Source organism: Alosa pseudoharengus, unplaced genomic scaffold, assembly GCF_046254945.1.
Source record: "Alosa pseudoharengus isolate Yale_2024_CS ecotype anadromous, Long Island Sound unplaced genomic scaffold, YU_APseudo_1.1 YU_APseudo_1.1_scf_21, whole genome shotgun sequence".
Classification (NCBI taxonomy): domain Eukaryota; kingdom Metazoa; phylum Chordata; class Actinopteri; order Clupeiformes; family Clupeidae; genus Alosa; species Alosa pseudoharengus.
In genome coordinates this window covers 2138675-2158674 of record NW_027468674.1, presented here as the reverse complement: position 1 = coordinate 2158674, position 20000 = coordinate 2138675, and the positions used below count along the sequence as shown (strand labels likewise).

At 41.4% G+C, this 20000-nt stretch overlaps 2 protein-coding genes across 2 annotated transcripts in view; both read left to right on the top strand.

Moving 5' to 3' along the window:
- The window catches only part of LOC143137448 (transmembrane protease serine 9-like), a 16027-nt gene extending 5702 nt beyond the window's left edge, over positions 1-10325 (top strand). The window contains exons 5-10 of the mRNA XM_076297643.1: positions 1349-1500; positions 2066-2354; positions 3676-3850; positions 7390-7640; positions 8011-8111; positions 8768-10325. Coding sequence (XP_076153758.1) covers positions 1349-1500; positions 2066-2354; positions 3676-3850; positions 7390-7640; positions 8011-8111; positions 8768-9247 — 1448 coding nt within the window. The 3' untranslated portion in view covers positions 9248-10325. The remainder of the gene's footprint in view (positions 1-1348; positions 1501-2065; positions 2355-3675; positions 3851-7389; positions 7641-8010; positions 8112-8767) is intronic.
- Positions 10326-12843: 2518 nt separating this feature from the next.
- The window catches only part of LOC143137453 (tryptase-like), a 16753-nt gene continuing 9596 nt past the window's right edge, over positions 12844-20000 (top strand). The window contains exon 1 of the mRNA XM_076297651.1: positions 12844-12918. Within this exon, the coding sequence (XP_076153766.1) occupies positions 12861-12918 (58 nt within the window). The 5' untranslated portion in view covers positions 12844-12860. The remainder of the gene's footprint in view (positions 12919-20000) is intronic.

Sequence of the window (20000 nt, the reverse complement as noted above, 5' to 3'; positions counted from 1 at the left end):
CAGGGGACATAAGTATTGACACCCCTGGTTTGATTTGCATTGAGCTCAATGAGCATCAAACCAGCTAATAGGCTAACTGAAATAACACCCATGCCAATCTCTAGGTATGGTGAAGGGTATGTGATGATGTGGGGCTATTTTAATTCCAAAGGCCAAGGTAACTTTATCAGGATGCACAGTATTCTGGATCCATGAAATAACTGGCCTTTAAAAATAAAAATCTGCATGTCTCTATGAATTTACTAGGAAATACTAGGAAATACTAGGAATTTAACATAGGGGTGTCAATACTTATGACCCCTGTATTTTAAGGAAGAACATTTATTTATTTATGATACATTATTCATTCACTAAGAAAATTGGTGTCCTTAAAGGTTAGATATTTCCTCATTTTTCACTTAAGGCATTAAGATCCATTTCCAAAAGATGATTTTATATTCCTCTTTTCAGTCAACTTTAGCATGGGTGCCAACACTTTTGGCCATCACTGTATGTCCGATAGCTTGTCCAACACTAACAAGGGTGTACCGCGACTGACAGCAACAGCCATGGCATGCCACTATAATCGCTACCAACAAGCTGTGAGTAGCTAGCTTGCCAACATACACTAGCAGGTATTCACATCAAAAAACTCACTCCTGAGTCCTGATGTTTGGCAATGCATGACGTTAGCCCATTCAAAGTGAATTAGGTCTTCTGATGCAGAGTGTGGGATTTTCAAGCCGTTGGCGACTACATGTCCGAATGTCGAATGAAATCATGGGAGTTTTACTGCAGTTGTGGCACACTCCACTCATCTCAATCGCTTAGTGTAAGTTGGTATTCCGATCTGTTTCAAGTCAGTCCGAGTCTTTTTCTAGTCTCGACGTAACAACAATATCAAACACTCAACCAGCTAACAGCCTAACCTGTAATGTATTTAGCTGTATCTGACATCTGCGTTGCTAATAGCCTTACCTGTAATGTATTTAGCTGTATCTGATGTCTGCGTTGCTGGGTTTTAAAAAATGTGCTTGTAGTCTTCCACACACACCTCGTTCACGCCTTGTTTACATCTCAAGTTTTTCTGGCCCGCACTGAAGTATCTACCCCGAGGCAGCGACTTGATTCAGCCCCGTAGAAATTCCCAAAACGTTGTGTTATGTGGCGGTTCATCTAATGGAAAAGCAAGTGGCCCAGGTCCCGAAAACTATCAGCTCCAGTTCCTGCAGTAAAAACAGCCCTTGTGACACACTGTTCATTACCACAATGGACACTTGCTTTAGCATCTCTATTCTTGTCAAATACAACATATTTATAGTGTCTCTGTGCAGTAAGACACACTTTGATTGGTCGCTGTCTTCCCTAGTGCCCCTCCCCTCACCCCAGACGCTACAGGAAGTGGAGGTGCCTGTCGTGGGAAACAGGAACTGCTTCTGCAAGTACAGCGTGCAGAACATCGGCATCACAAACAACATGGTCTGTGCCGGGAGGGACGAGGGCGGCAAGGACTCCTGTCAGGTGATCATGTGACTATTTACCTGTGTCAGGTGATCATGTGACTATTTACCTGTGTCAGGTGATCATGTGACTATTTACCTGTATTAGGTGATCATGTGACTATTTACCTGTGTCAGGTGACAAACTTCACTCTCCCTAGCAGAACAGGTTGTGACAGAACCATGGTTTGACATATTCATTTAGAACTAATATTTCTATGAAGCATTCTCCATGACGTGTCGCATTAAGGGCCCACCTGTGTCAGGTGATCATGTGAGAGTTTACTGTACCTGTGTCAGGTGATCATTAGTTTACCTGTGTCAGGTGAGCCCATAACTATTTAGCTGTGTCAGATGATACTGTGAGAGTTTGTCTGTGTCAAGCAAGCCCGTAACTACTACTGAATACTGAATTTACAAAACACTCCAAACACCTGCTTTTTGTGGAGTGCTGTGTGTCAGTTGATGAGAAAAATACATTTTCAGGTGATCATGTCTGTGAGAGTTTACCTGTGTCAGGTGAGCCTATAACTGGGTTTTTGGCATTATGGGATGGTAACACTAGTCCGTTCTGACCCGTTTCCCAGGGAGACTCTGGTGGTCCGATGGTGAGTAAGCAGAATAACACGTGGGTCCAGTCCGGCGTCGTGAGCTTCGGTATCGGCTGTGCTCTGGCAGAATTCCCGGGGGTGTACGCACGCGTCTCCCAGTACGAGAGCTGGATTAACGCCCAGATCACCAGTAACCAGCCGGGCTTCGTCACGTTCACCTCCAGTGGGACTGACTCGGACCTTACTGCCACCTGTGCTGGTCTGCCTGCCATCACCACCACCACCACCACCACCACCACCACCATTGCACCCACCACAGTGGCACGTAAGTAACACCATCACCCCAACACATAACAACCCCAACACACCACCACCCCAACACATAACAACCCCAACACACCACCACCCCAACACACCACCACACCACCACCCCAACACATAACAACCCCAACACACCAACACACCCCCACCCCAACACACCATCACCCCAACACATAACAACCCCAACACACCATCACCCCAACACACCACCACCCCAACACACCATCACCCCAACACATAACAACCCCAACACACCACCACCCCAACACACCACCACCCCAACACACCATCACCCCAACACACCATCACCCCAACACATAACAACCCCAACACACCACCACCCCAACACACCACCACCCCAACACACCACCACCCCAACACATAACAACCCCAACACACCAACACACCATCACCCCAACACACCACCACCCCAACACATAACAACCCCAACACACCAACACACCATCACCCCAACACATAACAACCCCAACACACCAACACACCATCACCCCAACACATAACAACCCCAACACATAACAACCCCAACACACCACCACACCAACACACCATCACCCCAACACATAACAACCCCAACACACCAACACACCATCACCCCAACACATAACAACCCCAACACATAACAACCCCAACACACCACCACACCAACACACCATCACCCCAACACATAACAACCCCAACACACCATCACCCCAACACATAACAACCCCAACACACCATCACCCCAACACACCACCACCCCAACACACCATCACCCCATCACCCCAACACATAACAACCCCAACACACCATCACCCCATCACCCCAACACATAACAACCCCAACACACCATCACCCCAACACACCATCACCCCAACACTTAACAACCCCAACACACCATCACCCCAACACACCACCACCCCAACACATAACAACCCCAACACACTATCACCCCAACACACCATCACCCCAACACATAACAACCCCAACACCCCATCACCCTGTACGTGGGGTCTGAGATATCTGGTCAGATATTGTAAAGTGGGAGGATGGTCTGCTGCCTCAATATAACTAATGTTAATGATGCTTCTCCTTTCCTCCCTCCCTTCCTTTCTCTCTCTCTCTTTCTCTCATCCTTCTCTTTCTCTCATCCTTCTCTTTCTCTCATCCTTCTCTTTCTCCATCTCCATCATCCTTTCCCCTTTCATTTGCTGTGTGTGCGTGTGTGTGTGTGTGTCCTACCTGTGTGTGTGTGTGTGTGTGTGTGTGTGTTTCTGCTGTGTGTGTGTGTGTCCCATCTGCATGTTTGATTATACCTGCCCCCCTAGCGGTGGTATGTGGACGGGCGGCTCTGAACTCGCGTCTGATTGGTGGATCGGATGTGGCGGCGGGGGTGTGGCCCTGGATGGCCAGTCTGCACAGTACGAAACGCGGTGCACACGTGTGCGGAGGAACTCTGGTCGGTGAGGACCTTGTCCTCACATCAGCCAACTGCTTCTCTAGGTAGGAGTACACACCTTATGCACACACACACACTCACACACACACACACACACACACAAACCCACAAACACACATAGTCCCAAACACCCACATATTCTTGAGGAAAAATTGGAGTTACATGGAAGCCATTAGGGTCAGAACTCCCATAAACAGGGGTCTGAACTCCCTTAGGAATCAGAACTCTCATATGGAATCAGAACTCCCATAAGGAACCAGAACTCTCATAAGGAATAAGAACTCCCATAAACAGGAGTCTGAACTCCCTTAACCCTTAGAACCCGATTGACGCAAAGTGCGTCAAAAAACACACCCTTTCTTCTCTGTTACATTGCTCCGGAACGGTTCATCGCAGCGAGATGAAACCTTTATTGCGATGACAGAGCAGAAGTGGGGCTTTCCAACGAGACTACACACTTGTCTGTACGATCAAGTATGAAAATTAAAAAAAATCATGAAATTAAATCAAATTGCATCATATTTACAGTCTATACTTCTCTGCGTTCACCTGCACACACATTACTCTAGTTTGAATTACTCGCGAACCCGTGATCACATCGATATGGCAAGCATATCAGATGAAAGAGGGGGCACAGGGCTATCCATTGGTACCATGTTTATCAATCCTTCTGGCTTATAAAACCAGACGAAGTGACTGCAAAATAATAACGTCATGTACACAAACCAACGCTGCACACTCATTACTCTCGTTTGAATTACTGGCGGACCCGTGATCGCATAGATATGCCACACATGTCAGATGAAAGAGGAGACTCAGAGCTATCATTTGATACCAAGTACATCCTTCTGGATTATAAAACAGACGAAGTGACAGCAAAATAATAACTTCATATAGCTGGACTTACCCCACGTTTTTGTCTGTTCTTGTGGCAAAGCATGTTTATAATCCAATGCTATCATGTGTTTCTCTATGGCAAAGCATGTTCATATTCCGGTTTTGAGATCCTAGCAAATTCCTGCATGGCATCCAATTCAAGGCTCACATTGCATCCCAATTTGTTCAACAAATAAACACCTTTTTTGCCTTTACTTTGTTCATGGCAATGCAGTAAAAAGTTGAGAATTATTATGACTGCATACACACAGGCATGCAGGCTAACACGCAACCTCGGGTCAAGTCAGGTCAGATCAGTTCGTGTCACAGATATGGAGCGCAGAAAGGTCATTTTTCATCACTAAATAAAAAATGGCATTTATTTCCGTAAATCACACAGCAAAAATTTGTGTAAATTGCTCAGCCCCAGAGTATCCCTCCAACATGGCAATTATATTGCCCGATTCAGGACAGTCTGCCCTACACACACATGAAATGCAGCTTGCTGTGGTGAGATACATGTCGAAATATAATACTTTTTATAATACACTTTTTATATTTTAATTCTTTAAAAATCTAAATAAAATCAATGCTAGTATTAATACATTAAATGATGGCAGTTCTGAATAGCCTAGACTCTCCTGAAAAACAACAATATATAATATATGTGTGTGGCACTTACAATGACCAGAATAAATCCTTATGAATAAAGGTAGTGAAAATGCCCTAAAAACAGCTTAGGGTTCTAAGGGTTAAAGGAGCGATTTGTAGGATTGTTACCGAACGTTCTGTAGGCCAAAATCAAAACACTGGTGAACGTTCTCAAGACTACCAGACGCAAGCCTCTTCTGGGTTGCCAGATGTAATGAAGACTTAGCTAATAACGTTAGTTGACCTGCAGCTGCTTTAACGTTTTTCCAACTATGACCCAGCTACACATTACGGAAACAGTGAAAACAAAAAATACCTCTCTAACCAACGTAACATATTTAGCTGAAGTTAGCGATGCAGATTAAGTTTAGCCTAAGCTACCTGTCGTGGAGAAATATGGCTAGCTCTGCGTCAGACTTATAGACTTATATTCTTCATTTGACGAAGACGTCGCCATATCAGTAAGCTCCTCCGATGTCCACTTAATTTGTTTCTTGTTTTAATTTTGGAAATTTGCCTGCCTCGAAGGCGTTCATGACTACAACTGACAGCAAGTTGACAGTTGGCCTTTGCTAATTTGGCAACACAAATAGGAGGACTCGCCAGCCCATTATTAATACGCTATTCTAGAATTAAACGAAAATTCCAAGAGATTCCGCCCCGTAACTCATTTTTTTTCATGGGTTTTACGGGGTTTTACAGGTTATAGTAATGTTGTCAAATAAGCCATGGAGAAAGTCGTGGAGAAACATGGCCAGCTCTGCGTCAGACTTGATATTCTTCGTTTGATGAAGACGTCGCCATCTCAGGAAGCTCCTCCAATGTCCACTTAATTGGTTTCTTGTTTTAATTTTGGAAATTTGGCTGGCTCTCGTAGGCTAGGCCTACTCGTGACTACAACTGACAGCTGTTGACAGTTGGCCTTCGCTGGCAACCCAAATAGGAGAACACGCCAGCCCATTATTAATACGCTATTTTAGAATTAAATCGTTCAAAACATAAACGAAAATAACTAACATAAAAAGAGATTCCCCCCTGTAACTAATTTTTTCACGGGTTTTACAGGGTTTCACGGGTTATAGTAATGTTGTCAAATAAGCCATTACTTCAATTCATCGTGTTTCTTTACTCTCTGACGACATATGGTGATCATTTTTGAAATGGTTACAATTTATTTTCCATTATTTCCTACATACTGGTCCTTATAAGGAATCTGAACTCTTATAAGGAATCAGAACTCCCATAAACAGGGGTCTACACCATTGCTGCTTAAGTTACACGATAGTTAGTAGCTACTAAATCAAAATATTGTTGCATAGAATGACAATTTTACCGTTGTCATCCAACCAACCAACTGTCTGATGGTATCAGAAGCATGTCACACCACTCACAGCACTTTGAATGTTGATGACACCGTTAGTATTAGTGTTGCTGAAACCCCTTTATATCTGACACCATTAGAGTTAGTGTTGCTGAAACCCCTTTATATCTTACACCATTAGAGTTAGTGTTGCTGAAACTCCTTTATGTCTCACCTCCTCTGTTTTTACTTTGCTGTATGGAATAAAATTACATTTTATTTTTATAACAGTATAATAATGGTCTTTGTGTTTTGGAAATATTTCAGCCACCGCTATAGGCCTACCGCAGTAGTAGATTGTTGTTAGATACTGTAACAGTAACATTAACTCTAAATTGCTAATATGGCTAATGAAATATGTGAGAACAAATCAACAGTCATGACAGCTTTGCACTCCATTGGGAAGTAGATGTTTGATATTTGAACTTACGAATATTTAAACTTACGAATGTTTGAACTTACGAATATTTGAACTGGCTGCTTAACTCCCATAAAATCTGAACTGAATCTGAACTTCGCTAAGGAGGAGTTTGAACTGATGAGTCAGAGTTAAAGTAATATTGATGAATCTAATCTAATCTGAAATAATATGTATGTGATTATGATTGAATCTAATCTAATCTGAAATAATATTTATGTGATTATGACTGTGACACAGTGTAGTATGATTAAGTTTGTCTTTAACTCCTCCCCCAGTTCTCCTTCAGCGTCCAATTGGACGGTGTTTCTGGGCCGCCAGAGACAGAACGGCTCCAACCCCAATGAGGTGTCAGTGGGCGTGGCCAACATCACTCTGAGCACCCTATCAGGCGATAACGTAGCCATGCTGCAGCTGTCCAGGAAGCCCACCCTCTCCAACTTCATCCAGCCAATCTGTGTCGAGCGGGGCGGGGCCACTATCGCCACGGGAACCACCTGCTGGGTTGCAGGCTGGGGCAACACCACAGGTTAGTGTGTGTGTGTGTGTGTGAGAGAGAACAAGAGTGTGTGTGTGTGTGTGTGTGTGTGTGTGTGTGTGTGAGAGAACAAGTGTGTGTGTGTGTATGTGTGTGTGCGTGTGTGTGTGTGTGTGTGTGTGTGAGAGAACAATAGTATGTGTGTGTGTGTGTGTGTGTGTGTGTGTGAGAGAACAAGAGTATGTGTGTGTGTGTGTGTGAGAGAGAACAAAAGTATGTGTGTGTGTGTGACTGAATGTTTAGAAGTTGAGACAATGAGACAATATGTATGATCTCTACCTCTCCTTGACTCTGCCATATCTCTCTCTCCCTCTCTCTCTTCCTCATCCCTCTCTCTCTCTCTCTCTCTCCCCCTTTGCAGGCGAGCAGCCTCTTAAGGAAGTGCAGACATCAGTGGTTGCCTGTGGCAACGCATCCTCCTCTGCTGATGACATCTGCACCAACACTGTTCAGATAGAACAGGTGAGGAAACAAATAGCTAACACCTCTTCCTCTCACTCTTTCTTTCTCTCACTCTCTCTCGCTCCATTTCTCTCTCTCCCTCTCAACACTCTTCAGATAGAGCAGGCAAAGAGATGCTTCTCTTCCTTCCTCTCTTTCTCTCTGTCTATCTCTCTCTTCCTCTCTAGACTCCATCTGTCGTCCTCATCCCTGTGTGTGTGAGTGCACTGGATTTAGTCTTTATTCGGTAACAACGCTAACCCTAAGCCTAACCCTAACCCTAACTCTAAACCTAACCCTAACCCTTGACAGTATCGACATAAGAGTGACATGACACTGTAATGACACTGAGTGACATAACCCTAACCCTAATCCTATAACCCCAACCCTAACTCTATCTCTAAACCTAACCCTAACCCTAACTTGTTATGACAAAAACTGAATGTCACTTAATAACAGAAGCGTTATGTCATAAACGTTTATGACTTGTTTATGACACGTTCATGACAGTGTCATGTCACTCTTATGCCGACACTGTCAAATAAAGTGTAACCCTTTATTCTCTCATGTTATGTAACTCTGCTACTCTCACTGTTGTCAGGGTGATATGGGAGGTCCTCTCATGTGTAAACAGGGGAGTTCATGTTGTGTAACTCTGCTACTCTCTCTGTTGTCAGGGTGATATGGGAGGTCCACTCATGTGTAAACAGGGGAGTTCATGGTTCCAGCTTTCAGTGGTCACCATCACCTCCTCTTCATCCAACTCCACCTCCTCATCCAACTCCACCTCCTCTAACAACTCCACCTCATCCAACTCCACCTCCTCTAACAACTCCACCTCATCCAACTCCACCTCATCCAACTCCACCTCATCCAACTCCAGCTCCTCGTCCAACTCCACCTCCAGAGACTTTGGCCAATCAGATCGCGCCTCATCGCAGGTCTTTAGCCGGACATCTCGTTTCAGAAGCTTCCTGTCGAGTTTCTCTTTCCCCTCCGTCGCCACCACGAGCAACAGCACCAATACCACCACCACCACCACAGCCACCACCACCACCACCAGAGCGTCCAGTGGGGGGCGCCACTCCTGCATGGCCCTCTCCCTCCTCTCCCTCCTCCTCCTCGCACTCACCCCCCTGCTGGCCTCCCAGCACTAGCCCTCAGGTCAAAGGTCACGACTACCCACAATCCACTGCTGCACCTAGCCCTACACACCACTTGGTTTAAAACAACAACAGCAACAACAGCAGCAGCAGCAGCAGCAACAACAACAACAACAACAACAACAGCAACAACAACAACAGCAACAACAACAACAACAGCAACAACAACAACAACAACAACAACAACAACAACACCAACAACAACAACAACAACAACAACAACAGCAGCAACAACAACAACAACAGCAGCAACAACAACAACAACAACAACAACAACAGCAGCAACAACAACAACAACAACAGCAGCAACAACAACAACAACAGCAGCAGCAGCAACAGCAGCAGCAGCAGCAACAACAACAACAACAACAACAACAACAACAACAACAACAACAACAACAGCAGCAACAGCACTGTGTCTTAGTTGTGGGTGTTTGTCTCGTCCTCATGTTGACTTCCCATCTTCATGTGAGGACCGGACGCTGGAGTCGATGATTGATTCCTGTATTTATGGCTCAAACTGCATACGTGTTCTACTTCTTCTCTCAAAGCTCTTTTTCCTCTGTCGTGGCTCAGCCCAATATGAACATTTACATGCAGCCATGCAGCTATCAGGGATCAGCGTTGTGAAGGAAGCACTGTCAGCTCATTGAAGTAACTGGACATGAGCTCTGTACGTGACTGGCCATCTGCACTGCAAGTGACCGCAGGTCCTCTGGTTTGATGTTAGCACTTTAAACCAATAGTTGTTATTTATTGCAATGAAAATGTTCAATTTTATGTACAGTTGCAGTTAGTTTTAGATAAAAAATGTAAATTTTTGTCTGTGACGTTGACTGTGACTGTGCTGTTCTGCATGTAAGTGAGGCAGCCCTTTGAACATGTTAGAAAACATGACGAACACGACAATGTCTGTCTTACCTTTCTTCCTGTTAACGTAGGAAATTGCAATATTGTTGCAATATTGTTGTTTTGTGTTTCTGTTGAACATATCCCATGATCTCTAATGGTAAGGTGTAATGGTTTTGTGTGTGTGTGTTTATTTTAAGCAATTAAACATATTTTACTGCTCTCCGGTTGTTGTGGTTGTTATTAATAGTACACGGTATGAATGCATACATTAATTATTATGAATGAAATCAGGAATGATATTAGAATAGACCTTTTCTAAAGCAGCCATTTTTACATGAAATATTTGGGCAAGCACAGGTGTTACAAGATGTCTGTCGAATTTAAGTGTGACAGAATTAGAACTTTATTTAATGTCATAAGTAACACCTCGGCCTTGTCAAATATGTCCTGCTTTGTCAAAGTCATCAGCTTCATTCCCTGTACACACGTACCCGAATCATTTCGGATATATTTTTTGGTCCTTTCGTCCACATGATGTTATAGCGCACTCATATTTAACACGCTGTTTTAGCTCACTCATATTTAACACGCTGTCTGTTTTAGCTCACTCATATTTAACACACTGTTTTAGCTCACTCATATTTAACACAATGTTTGTTTTAGCTCACTCATATTTAACATGCTGTTATAGCTCACTCATATTTAACATGCTGTTTTAGCTCACTCATATTTAACAAGCTGTTTTAGCTAACTCATATTTAACATGCTGTTATAGCTCACTCATATTTAACATGCTGTTTTAGCTCACTCATATTTAACAAGCTGTTTTAGCTAACTCATATTTAACATGCTGTTATAGCTCACTCATATTTAACATGCTGTTTTAGCTCACTCATATTTAACACACTGTTATAGCTGTTATAGCGCACTCATATTTAACATGCTGTTATAGCTCACTCATATTTAACATGCTGTTATAGTTCACTCATATTTAACACACTGTTTTAGCTCACTCATATTTAACATGCTGTTTTAGCTCACTCATATTTAACACACTGTTTGTTTTAGCTCACTCATATTTAACATGCTGTTTTAGCTCACTCATATTTAACAAGCTGTTTTAGCTAACTTATATTTAACATGCTGTTATAGCTCACTCATATTTAACATGCTGTTTTAGCTCACTCATATTTAACACACTGTTATAGCTGTTATAGCGCACTCATATTTAACATGCTGTTATAGCTCACTCATATTTAGCATGCTGTTATAGTTCACTCATATTTAACACACTGTTTTAGCTCACTCATATTTAACATGCTGTTTTAGCTCACTCATATTTAACACACTGTTTGTTTTAGCTCACTTATATTTAACATACTGTTTTAGCTTACACAGTTACACACAGTTATACATGGTAATATTGTTCATAGTAAAAAAGCCTATATTAAAATATGTTTATAAATTGTTTTTAATAATACATTATGCAATAATAATTTGTTAATGAAATAATATTTCCATTATTTAACAGTTGTTAAGGAATTGTCTTTGGTTTATAACAGTGGTCACCAAACTACGGCCCGGCCCGCCACCTCATTTTGGGTGGCCCCCCAAAACATGTCTGTGGTATGTAGCATCCGGCCCGCACGGGAGTACGACATCGTCAAACTATAACCTCCGCAATTTCCCCCATTCATTCTCTATGGCGAGTCTTAACAGTACACGTTATACTCTTTTTGTCCACTGGTGGTTATTTTGGCGCTGTTTCGCGTTTGCCATCGAAAACGGAATGAAATGTAGGCCTACCTGCAAACAATGTAAGAGGCCTATGCTGACTGCATCAGTGCTCAAAGTATTCTAAAAGTTTATCCATTAATTGTTAATAACTAACTAACGTCTATTCAAGTCATATTTCTGGGACTTTCTGGGATAATATTTTTTTATTCACTCGTTCAAATGTTCATACAAAGAGTTCACAAAGTTCTCATAAGGTGAGTGAAAGTGAACCACTTCAGCACTTCCTAAAATTCTCAGAGTTTGAGAACTTTAAATTATTTGTAGGATATTCACTGTGCTGTGTATTCAAAGACACAGAGTTCACACATTTTTAATAAAATATACTTTTGGGACTCCCTGCTAATACTTTTGGGAATGCAAAAGTATTTTTATTAGTAGGCCTATTATTTAATTTGAGCTACATTTTACACTGATATGGCATGATGGCAATATAAACACAGCTAACAATGGTATTAAATTGCAATAGCCTATTATTAAATGTAATGGAATATTCAACTAAGGTAGACTGCTGTTCACAACACTAAGCTATTTATGGTTACTGATATACTCCGAGTCTCTGGCCCTCTCTTAGAGCCAGGCATAGTGAGCTGGCCCTCGGAAGAAAAAGTTTGGGGACCACTAGTTTATAAGATCAGTTAGAATGGGTTTGTTAATGATTATTAAGAAATAAGAAATTATTCTCATCTACATGTATGCATGCCTGTAGGCAAAAAATAATGATTAAACACAAACACGTCTTTTGTCTGAGGAAGGGCAGTGTGTCCCGAAACGTCACATGTGGTGAATAAAAAGAAAAAAATAATGGAGCTCTAGTGTGCGGACTTAACTAGTACGGGAACATTCCTCACAGATGTTTGTCTGTGGGCGTGTGTGTGTGTGTGCTCAGGTACAGGTGAAGTGGGCGTGTCAGCACAGGTGTATTAAAATGCTGGAGCAGCAGCTCTGTAGCACACACACCATGGCATCAACACGAGGAGCTATCAGAGTCCTTACAGCAGTCTTTCTACTGGCCAGAGGTAAGACACACACACACACACACACACACACACTATGGCATCGACACCAGGATCTATCAAAGTCATAATTTCTACTGGTCAGTACCATACTGTTGGCAATGGAGTAGTGTGAAGGCTGTTCTTCACAATGTTGCAAAACCTGAATGGCTGTTTATCTGTCGTCCACCCTTATCAGGGTTAGGGTCAGGCTTACACGTTTCACCGTCAGGGCCAGCGGTCGACATTTTCCGCATTCATGTCTGTGTGCTTCAAAATATATGATTATGTTGGATAACTGTATGCTACTATTAATGACTAGACTTAAGAGCACCTGGACAGCTTAGTCAATGGCTTAGTTAGTCTATGACCTCCTTCTACAGAGTTAATCAATGACTTCCTTCTACAGAACCAAACAGGCACTCACATTCTTATTCAATTGGTAACTTCATTCTACAGAACCAAACAGACACTCACATTCTTATTCAATTGGTAACTTGTTTCCAGTAACTCAGCAAAGTCTCAGGCCCCCATATCAGATAAAGTATGTAGATAGATAGATAGATAGATAGATACTTTATTGATCCCCAAGGTTGTTGCTGAACCATCTTTTGTTCAATCCTGGTCTATATCAATAATGGGTCCCAAAACCAAGGCCTGTACAATACTTCTGTTCCAATCCTATGGTTTCATATTATTTTCAGCCCTTGAAAGTTCTTCAGTTTTAGAGCCTGAAAATCACACTGTTTGGGCAATAATAATGAAAAGTATTATTCATAGGCAGCCCAAACTTTATAGGGTGGAAGAGAAACATGTTCTCTGTATGACTGAACCATTAAAAGTTTGTACGGCATTCTCATTGATTTTCTACAAGGCCCTAGATTTGGAAACAAGTGCAAAAAGAGTGACATTAAGGGTAGTATAAACTTGTTTTGTACACATTTGGTATCGGTCATTATTGTTTTCTTTACATACTATATTTGATTAATGTTGTATCAATATATGAGCTCTCCACGTACAATGGCCTCGAAGATTCATTTTCATAGGATTAAAACGGTATGTGTTGTAGCTAGTAGGCACTTGAAATCTATGTGAAAGTAGCTCAGTGTATGGGCAATTAGTGTACAATAAGCGCCAATGTTGTGCCATAGATAAATAAATTGAGTCAAAATGATTGTTTTGCCTCAGGGCCAAGAATGAAAACCCACAGGTATACAATGTAACCAGGTAAGTGTATTTAAGTATGAATGAAACATGGTACATCATTGGCACTTTATACACTAAATGACCATAAACTGAACTATTCCCATGTTGATTTCTGTGTTTCTACTAGCTACCTCACATACCACTCCTGTGAACATTACCAAAAAAACGCACCTTGTTTTATCCTTAATACCTCAAATATTGGCTCAACATTAATAAAGTATTGTATTTGCAGACAAAATAATGATTTGTGCCATATGGATACAAAACAATAGTTTACAAGACCCTCAATATGAGCCGTTTTTGCACTTTTACCCAGGGCCTTATATAAAAGGCACGGTAGGCAGTGCAAACGTTTAATGGTCTAGTCTAACCGAGAACTTGTCTGTCTTCCACCCTACACAGATTGGGCAGGCGTGTGTGTGTGTGTGTGTGTGTGTCCCAGTATGTGACCTCCTCCATCAAAAAACCAAAGCCACTGTTCCTGCCACCTGTCAGCAGGGTTTCTCAGGGACAGGTTTCCGATATGGAAAGCAGCAAGACAAGTTTCAGGGAGGAGGCCTCTGTCATGGAGCCACAACAAAGAGAAGGGAAACGAGGCGTGGTAGCATACCAATACCACGATGCTTTATTTACTTCCATTCCAATGCAAAAGGGTTGGGACAGTAGGGACAGTCAGTGTGGTCAGTAGTCAGTGGTGTTGGTGTGTTGAGGGAGGTGTGATGCGTGTGTGTCAGTAGTCAGTGGTGTTGGTGTGTTGAGGGAGGTGTGATGCGTGTGGTCAGTAGTCAGTGGTGTTGGTGTGTTGAGGGAGGTGTGTGTCAGTAGTCAGTGGTGTTGGTGTGTGCAGGAGCAGGTTGCATGTCCATGTGCGTGTGGACATGTGCAAATCCCAAACAAAGTATACACAGATTTTTTGTAATGAATTTCAACAGCAGTTTTTGCAGAACACCCATATGAACCTTAGTCAAATTTGGGATTTGCTGGCCAAGAGGCCATTGAAGCCCATTTCCAATGTCCAAAAATTCAGGCACTCTCTCTCTCACACACACACACACACAGGCATAATCAGGCATGAACGTGTATTTCTTTGGAACTGAGTAAACAACTGGGTAACACTTTATAAATAGCAAACTAGTCATTACCTAACCCTTTGGCACAAGTTAATAGTTACACCATAGTTACTGGTGTAAAAAATGCAATGAAGTTGTGTTTGTACTGTACAGATGTAAAGTGCATATTAGACATTGGGGAGGGATCATTGAGGGATTGGGGTGCTGGGTTGTAGCTTAGGCTGTGTAGAGATTGTGTGTGAGTGTTGGGGAGGTGGGTTGTGGTTTAGGCTGTGAAGAGATTGTGTGTGAGTGTTGGGGAGGTGGGTTGTGGTTTAGGCTGTGTAGAGATTGTGTGTGAGTGTTGGGGGTGGGGGGAGGTGGGTTGTGGTTTAGGCTGTGTAGAGATTGTGTGTGAGTGTTGGGGAGGTGGGTTGTGGTTAAGGCTGTGTAGAGACTGTGTGTGAGTGTTGGGGAGGTGGGTTGTGGTTTAGGCTGTGTAGAGATTGTGTGTGAGTGTTGGGGGAGGTGGGTGTTTGGATTGTGGGGGCAATAAAGACAGAAAACTATTCACTTGTGCGAAATAGATATTTCAGTAACAATTTACAAATATTAAGGGTTAGATAATGACTATAGTTTGCTATTTATTATGGTACCTTATTATAAAGTGTTACCTTCTAATCACATTCTCCTTGCCTCAATATGCTCATTTCCAAAATTCAACTTAATGCACACAATGGTTTTGGAGTGATATTACATTATATAAGAGTAATTCAACTTAATGCACACAATGGTTTTGGAGTGATATTACATTTAGGGATGTCCGATATTGGCTTTTTTGCCGATACCCGATATGCCGATATTGTCCAACTCTAAAATTTCGATTCCGATATCAGCCGATACCGATGTCGATATGTGGGTTATTTTTCCTCAAAACTAATTTAGGTAACATCACATATCTCCTGTTGTGGAATTAACACAACATGCTTAATGTTATTGTGATGCCCCACTGGATGCATTCTTGAATGCAACAAGGCTTTCCAAATGTTAACATTGTCTGTGCAAAATAAGAAAAATACTTCAACTTAATTTAGGGAAAAAGTTCCATGTTTATTTTTTAATTGTCTCAAACAACAGTTTGGATTACACTCTCCCTGAGATAATCTTGACAATGCCCACAACAAATAGGGCAAATTTGACTTCTTCACAAATGATAAAACATTGTACCTGAACAACTATGTGCAACATAGCAGAATGTAAAGCCAACTAAAATAACAGGCATAGTGTATGACAGGCTACCCTTTTTCTGTGTTAAATGAGCCTGCATTTGTAGGATGCTTCATGAACTGTTTCTTTAACTAAAACTCAATCACCTTAATTGAATGAATGCACAAATATGAGTCAATTACACTGTGGCAAGCAACTATACTGCACAATTTTGAAAACATTTGTTTGAGCTACAAAAAATACTTCAGGCTTGAGGTGAAGTACATAACGGGCAATACCCACAATCAGGCTTGGAATTTCACCATTTTAGGGGCAAGGCCACTTGGCCTTCAGTTGGGCATATTTGGTGGGGGGCACAAAGGTCACATGTCAGGGCACCAAGGCCAAAGTTAACTATACAGTAGTAGGCTATAAAAATGATCAAAGTTGTATTCACTGCAGTAGACCTGCATCACTGTATACAAAAACATAAAACATGACATATTACATATAACTGTAAATCATCTGATCATCTAATATTTTCAGATATCTAGGCTATATTTAACATTTATTTTATATTTGGCCTGTTATGAAATCATGTATTGAACAATTTAAGCACAGCTCAGCTTTAAGAAACTCAAATAGCCTAGATGCATGCTTAGCATTTTGTGATCATTAAAGCAACACCAAAGAACTTTTCCTCTGTCGCACGCACGCTATTTGTTTATCCAGCAACGGCTTTGCAAATAACGATGTCCATAGACAAGGTAGAATATGTTGCATGATTTTATGAAAGTACGATGTATTGCGACATCATGCAAGTCAAATTTGTAGTTTCTTATGTCTCATTCCATCGAACTACAAACCCGCTACCCGATCTGGCAAACTTGCATAGTGCGGTTACAGCCGATAGAGGGCCGCGAAGCGAATGCAGAAGTGCCGTTCACCCTGTTACGAGTTGATGAACCACGGAAACAATTTTGGAAACATTATTTTAAGGTACAAAAAACTCTTTGGTGTTGCTTTAGGGCTACTTTCACAAACTCTTACAGTCAGCTGTCCCCTGATTTACCGATATCTAGGCGACATTTGTAATATTTGTTTTGTATTTGGCCCGTTATGAAATAATGTGGAACAATTTAAACACAGTGTAAAACTTAAATCCCAAATTTGGAGACTAGTGTTAATTTTGTCACCTATTTTTAATTTAGTCTTAGTCTTAGTCCTGTGACGAAATGTCCTTTTTAGTCTTTGTTATATTTAGTCATTCAAATATAATTTTTGTTAGTCAAGTTTTAGTCGACTAAAAGTGTCGTCATTTTAGTCTAGTTTTAATCAAAAGAAAACTAAAGGTATCTTAGTCTTAGTCAGTTTTAGTCAACACATTTTAGTCTTTTTTTATAACAAATTATTTCTGATTACCATTTGAGTCAAATAGTGTTTCACACATCTCAATTTTCCAACAATATTGTGTGTCCACAGGGCTACTCGTCTGTTATAATTACTCATTCTGATTTTTTGTCAGCAAACTTTGTATCATCAGTCTAACTAGTTAAATAGTTGACATTACATGATGAACATTTTCGGATGGACATTCTGGGGGATGTTAATTTGTATGAGAGAAGCTTCAACTTCTGGGTATGTAGCATTGTGGCATAAAGCTTAGCTAACTCTGGCAGAAATCTCCGGTGTTCTTGTTCCATGTAGTTTCGTGTTGCAGCCACAGGGTTGCAGCAACAGCACGTAGACTAGCCTACAGGAAAGCTGTTGAGTATGAACTCATTCGGAATATTTTGAAAACGTAACAGCTAGATATTCTGTCTTCTCATTTTGTAGACGAAAATGAAGAGAGATTTTATCTTAGTTTTTATTTCATGCAAAACATTTTAGTCTCGTCTTTTTTCGTCAACAATAATGCATCTTAAGATAGTCTTAGTTAGTGTTTCAGGACATTACTGCCGTCTCGTCATCGTCTCGTCTTAGTCATGAAAAAAAAGGTCGTTGACGAACATATTTCCTCTCGTCTCGTCTGACGAAATTAACACTATTGGAGACATCCATGTATGTTGAAATTTACTGCAAATTCAAAACGGGATTAGTCTGGAACGGCTAACTGTACAGGGGACTGATTTACACCTTTCTGTTCGGTAAGGTCTGCTGTTTATTCTGATATATGGTTTGTCATATTTTAAACAAAGGGTTCTGAAGTATTCCACCGAGATGAATGGGTAGGGAGATGGACGCAAAACCTTCAGTAGAATTTATGATTGAATGATATTATTTATTTTTCTCGCGAACCGTTCACCACAGCAATTAGCGGCTAACATCGTTTAAAAGCTGAGAAAAAGCTCTTTCATGTGATACTTGTGATGTCTGTGTGATGAGTAGGCTACTTCGCGAGTAGTTCAACTGAGAAGAATGGGTTAATTTGGACGCACTTTCTTGCGCTGTCACTTTCTCCACTGCGTAATTTGGCCATAGGCTAAATATATATCGCTATTAGTAGGACGCAAAGCAGAATATTTAAAGAAGGGGGCACCAAGGCCACCGTGGCCTGTAAACCTCTGATTTTCAAAGGGGCATCACGGCCAACTCAAGGGGCTACGACGGCCATGGCCAATTCCAAACCACAGACATAATGTTGAAACAGAGCGAGCAAGTTTGTTACTGCAGCCATCCCATAGACAGTAAAAGGAGCCATCCACGCTTGTTTGTATGCTTCAAGACGCAGCTTGATGAGGTCATCATCTGTGCGCCGGTAAACGCTTCAGGAACGCAAGCATTATTTTATCGGTTTTAAGGCAAAAAAAATCCGATAACGATATTAACAGATATTACATTTTTATGCTAATATCGGGCCGATAATATCGGTGGGTCGATATTATCGGACATCTCTAATTACATTACATTAGAGTAACGGTAATTTCAAACAAAGGCGCAATTTCTTAGTTTTCCTCAGAGCGAGATTGGACATCATCCATTAGATTATCTTCCGAGTGAGGTGTTGCATTAGCCCTAGCATTAGCCCCAGCTAACCTGTTTCCCAGAGTTACAGGGACTCACACCAAGCTTCTCCGCCGACCAATTCGGACGTTATGCGACACACCTGGCCACCACGCACTCTATGCAGAGGCACAGGCGAAACACTTGGCCTTTGGAATGATGCTCATTGAGCTCAATGCTAATCAAACCAGCTAATAGGCTAACTGAAATAAAACCATGCCAATCTCTAGGTATGGTGAAGGGTATCTGATGATGTGGGGCTATTTTAATTCCAAAGGCCAAGGGAACTTTATTAGGGTGCATAGTATCCTGGATCCATGAAATAACTGGCCTTTAAAAATAAAAATCTGCCTCTATAGCAATTTAACATATGGGTGCCAATGACCCCTGTTTTTTTAAGGAAGAACATTTATTTATTTATTTATTTTACAAAAAAAATGGTGTCCTTAAAGGTTGGATATTGCTTCATTTTTTTAATTAGGGGATTAAGATCAATTTCCAAAAGATGATTTTATACTGTATTCCTCTTTTTAGTCAACTTTAGCATGGGTGCCAACACTTTTGACAATCACTGTAACTGATGACTGATAACATTAAAAGGAATCAAATGTTTAGCGATCATGAAATAATACAATACATAAT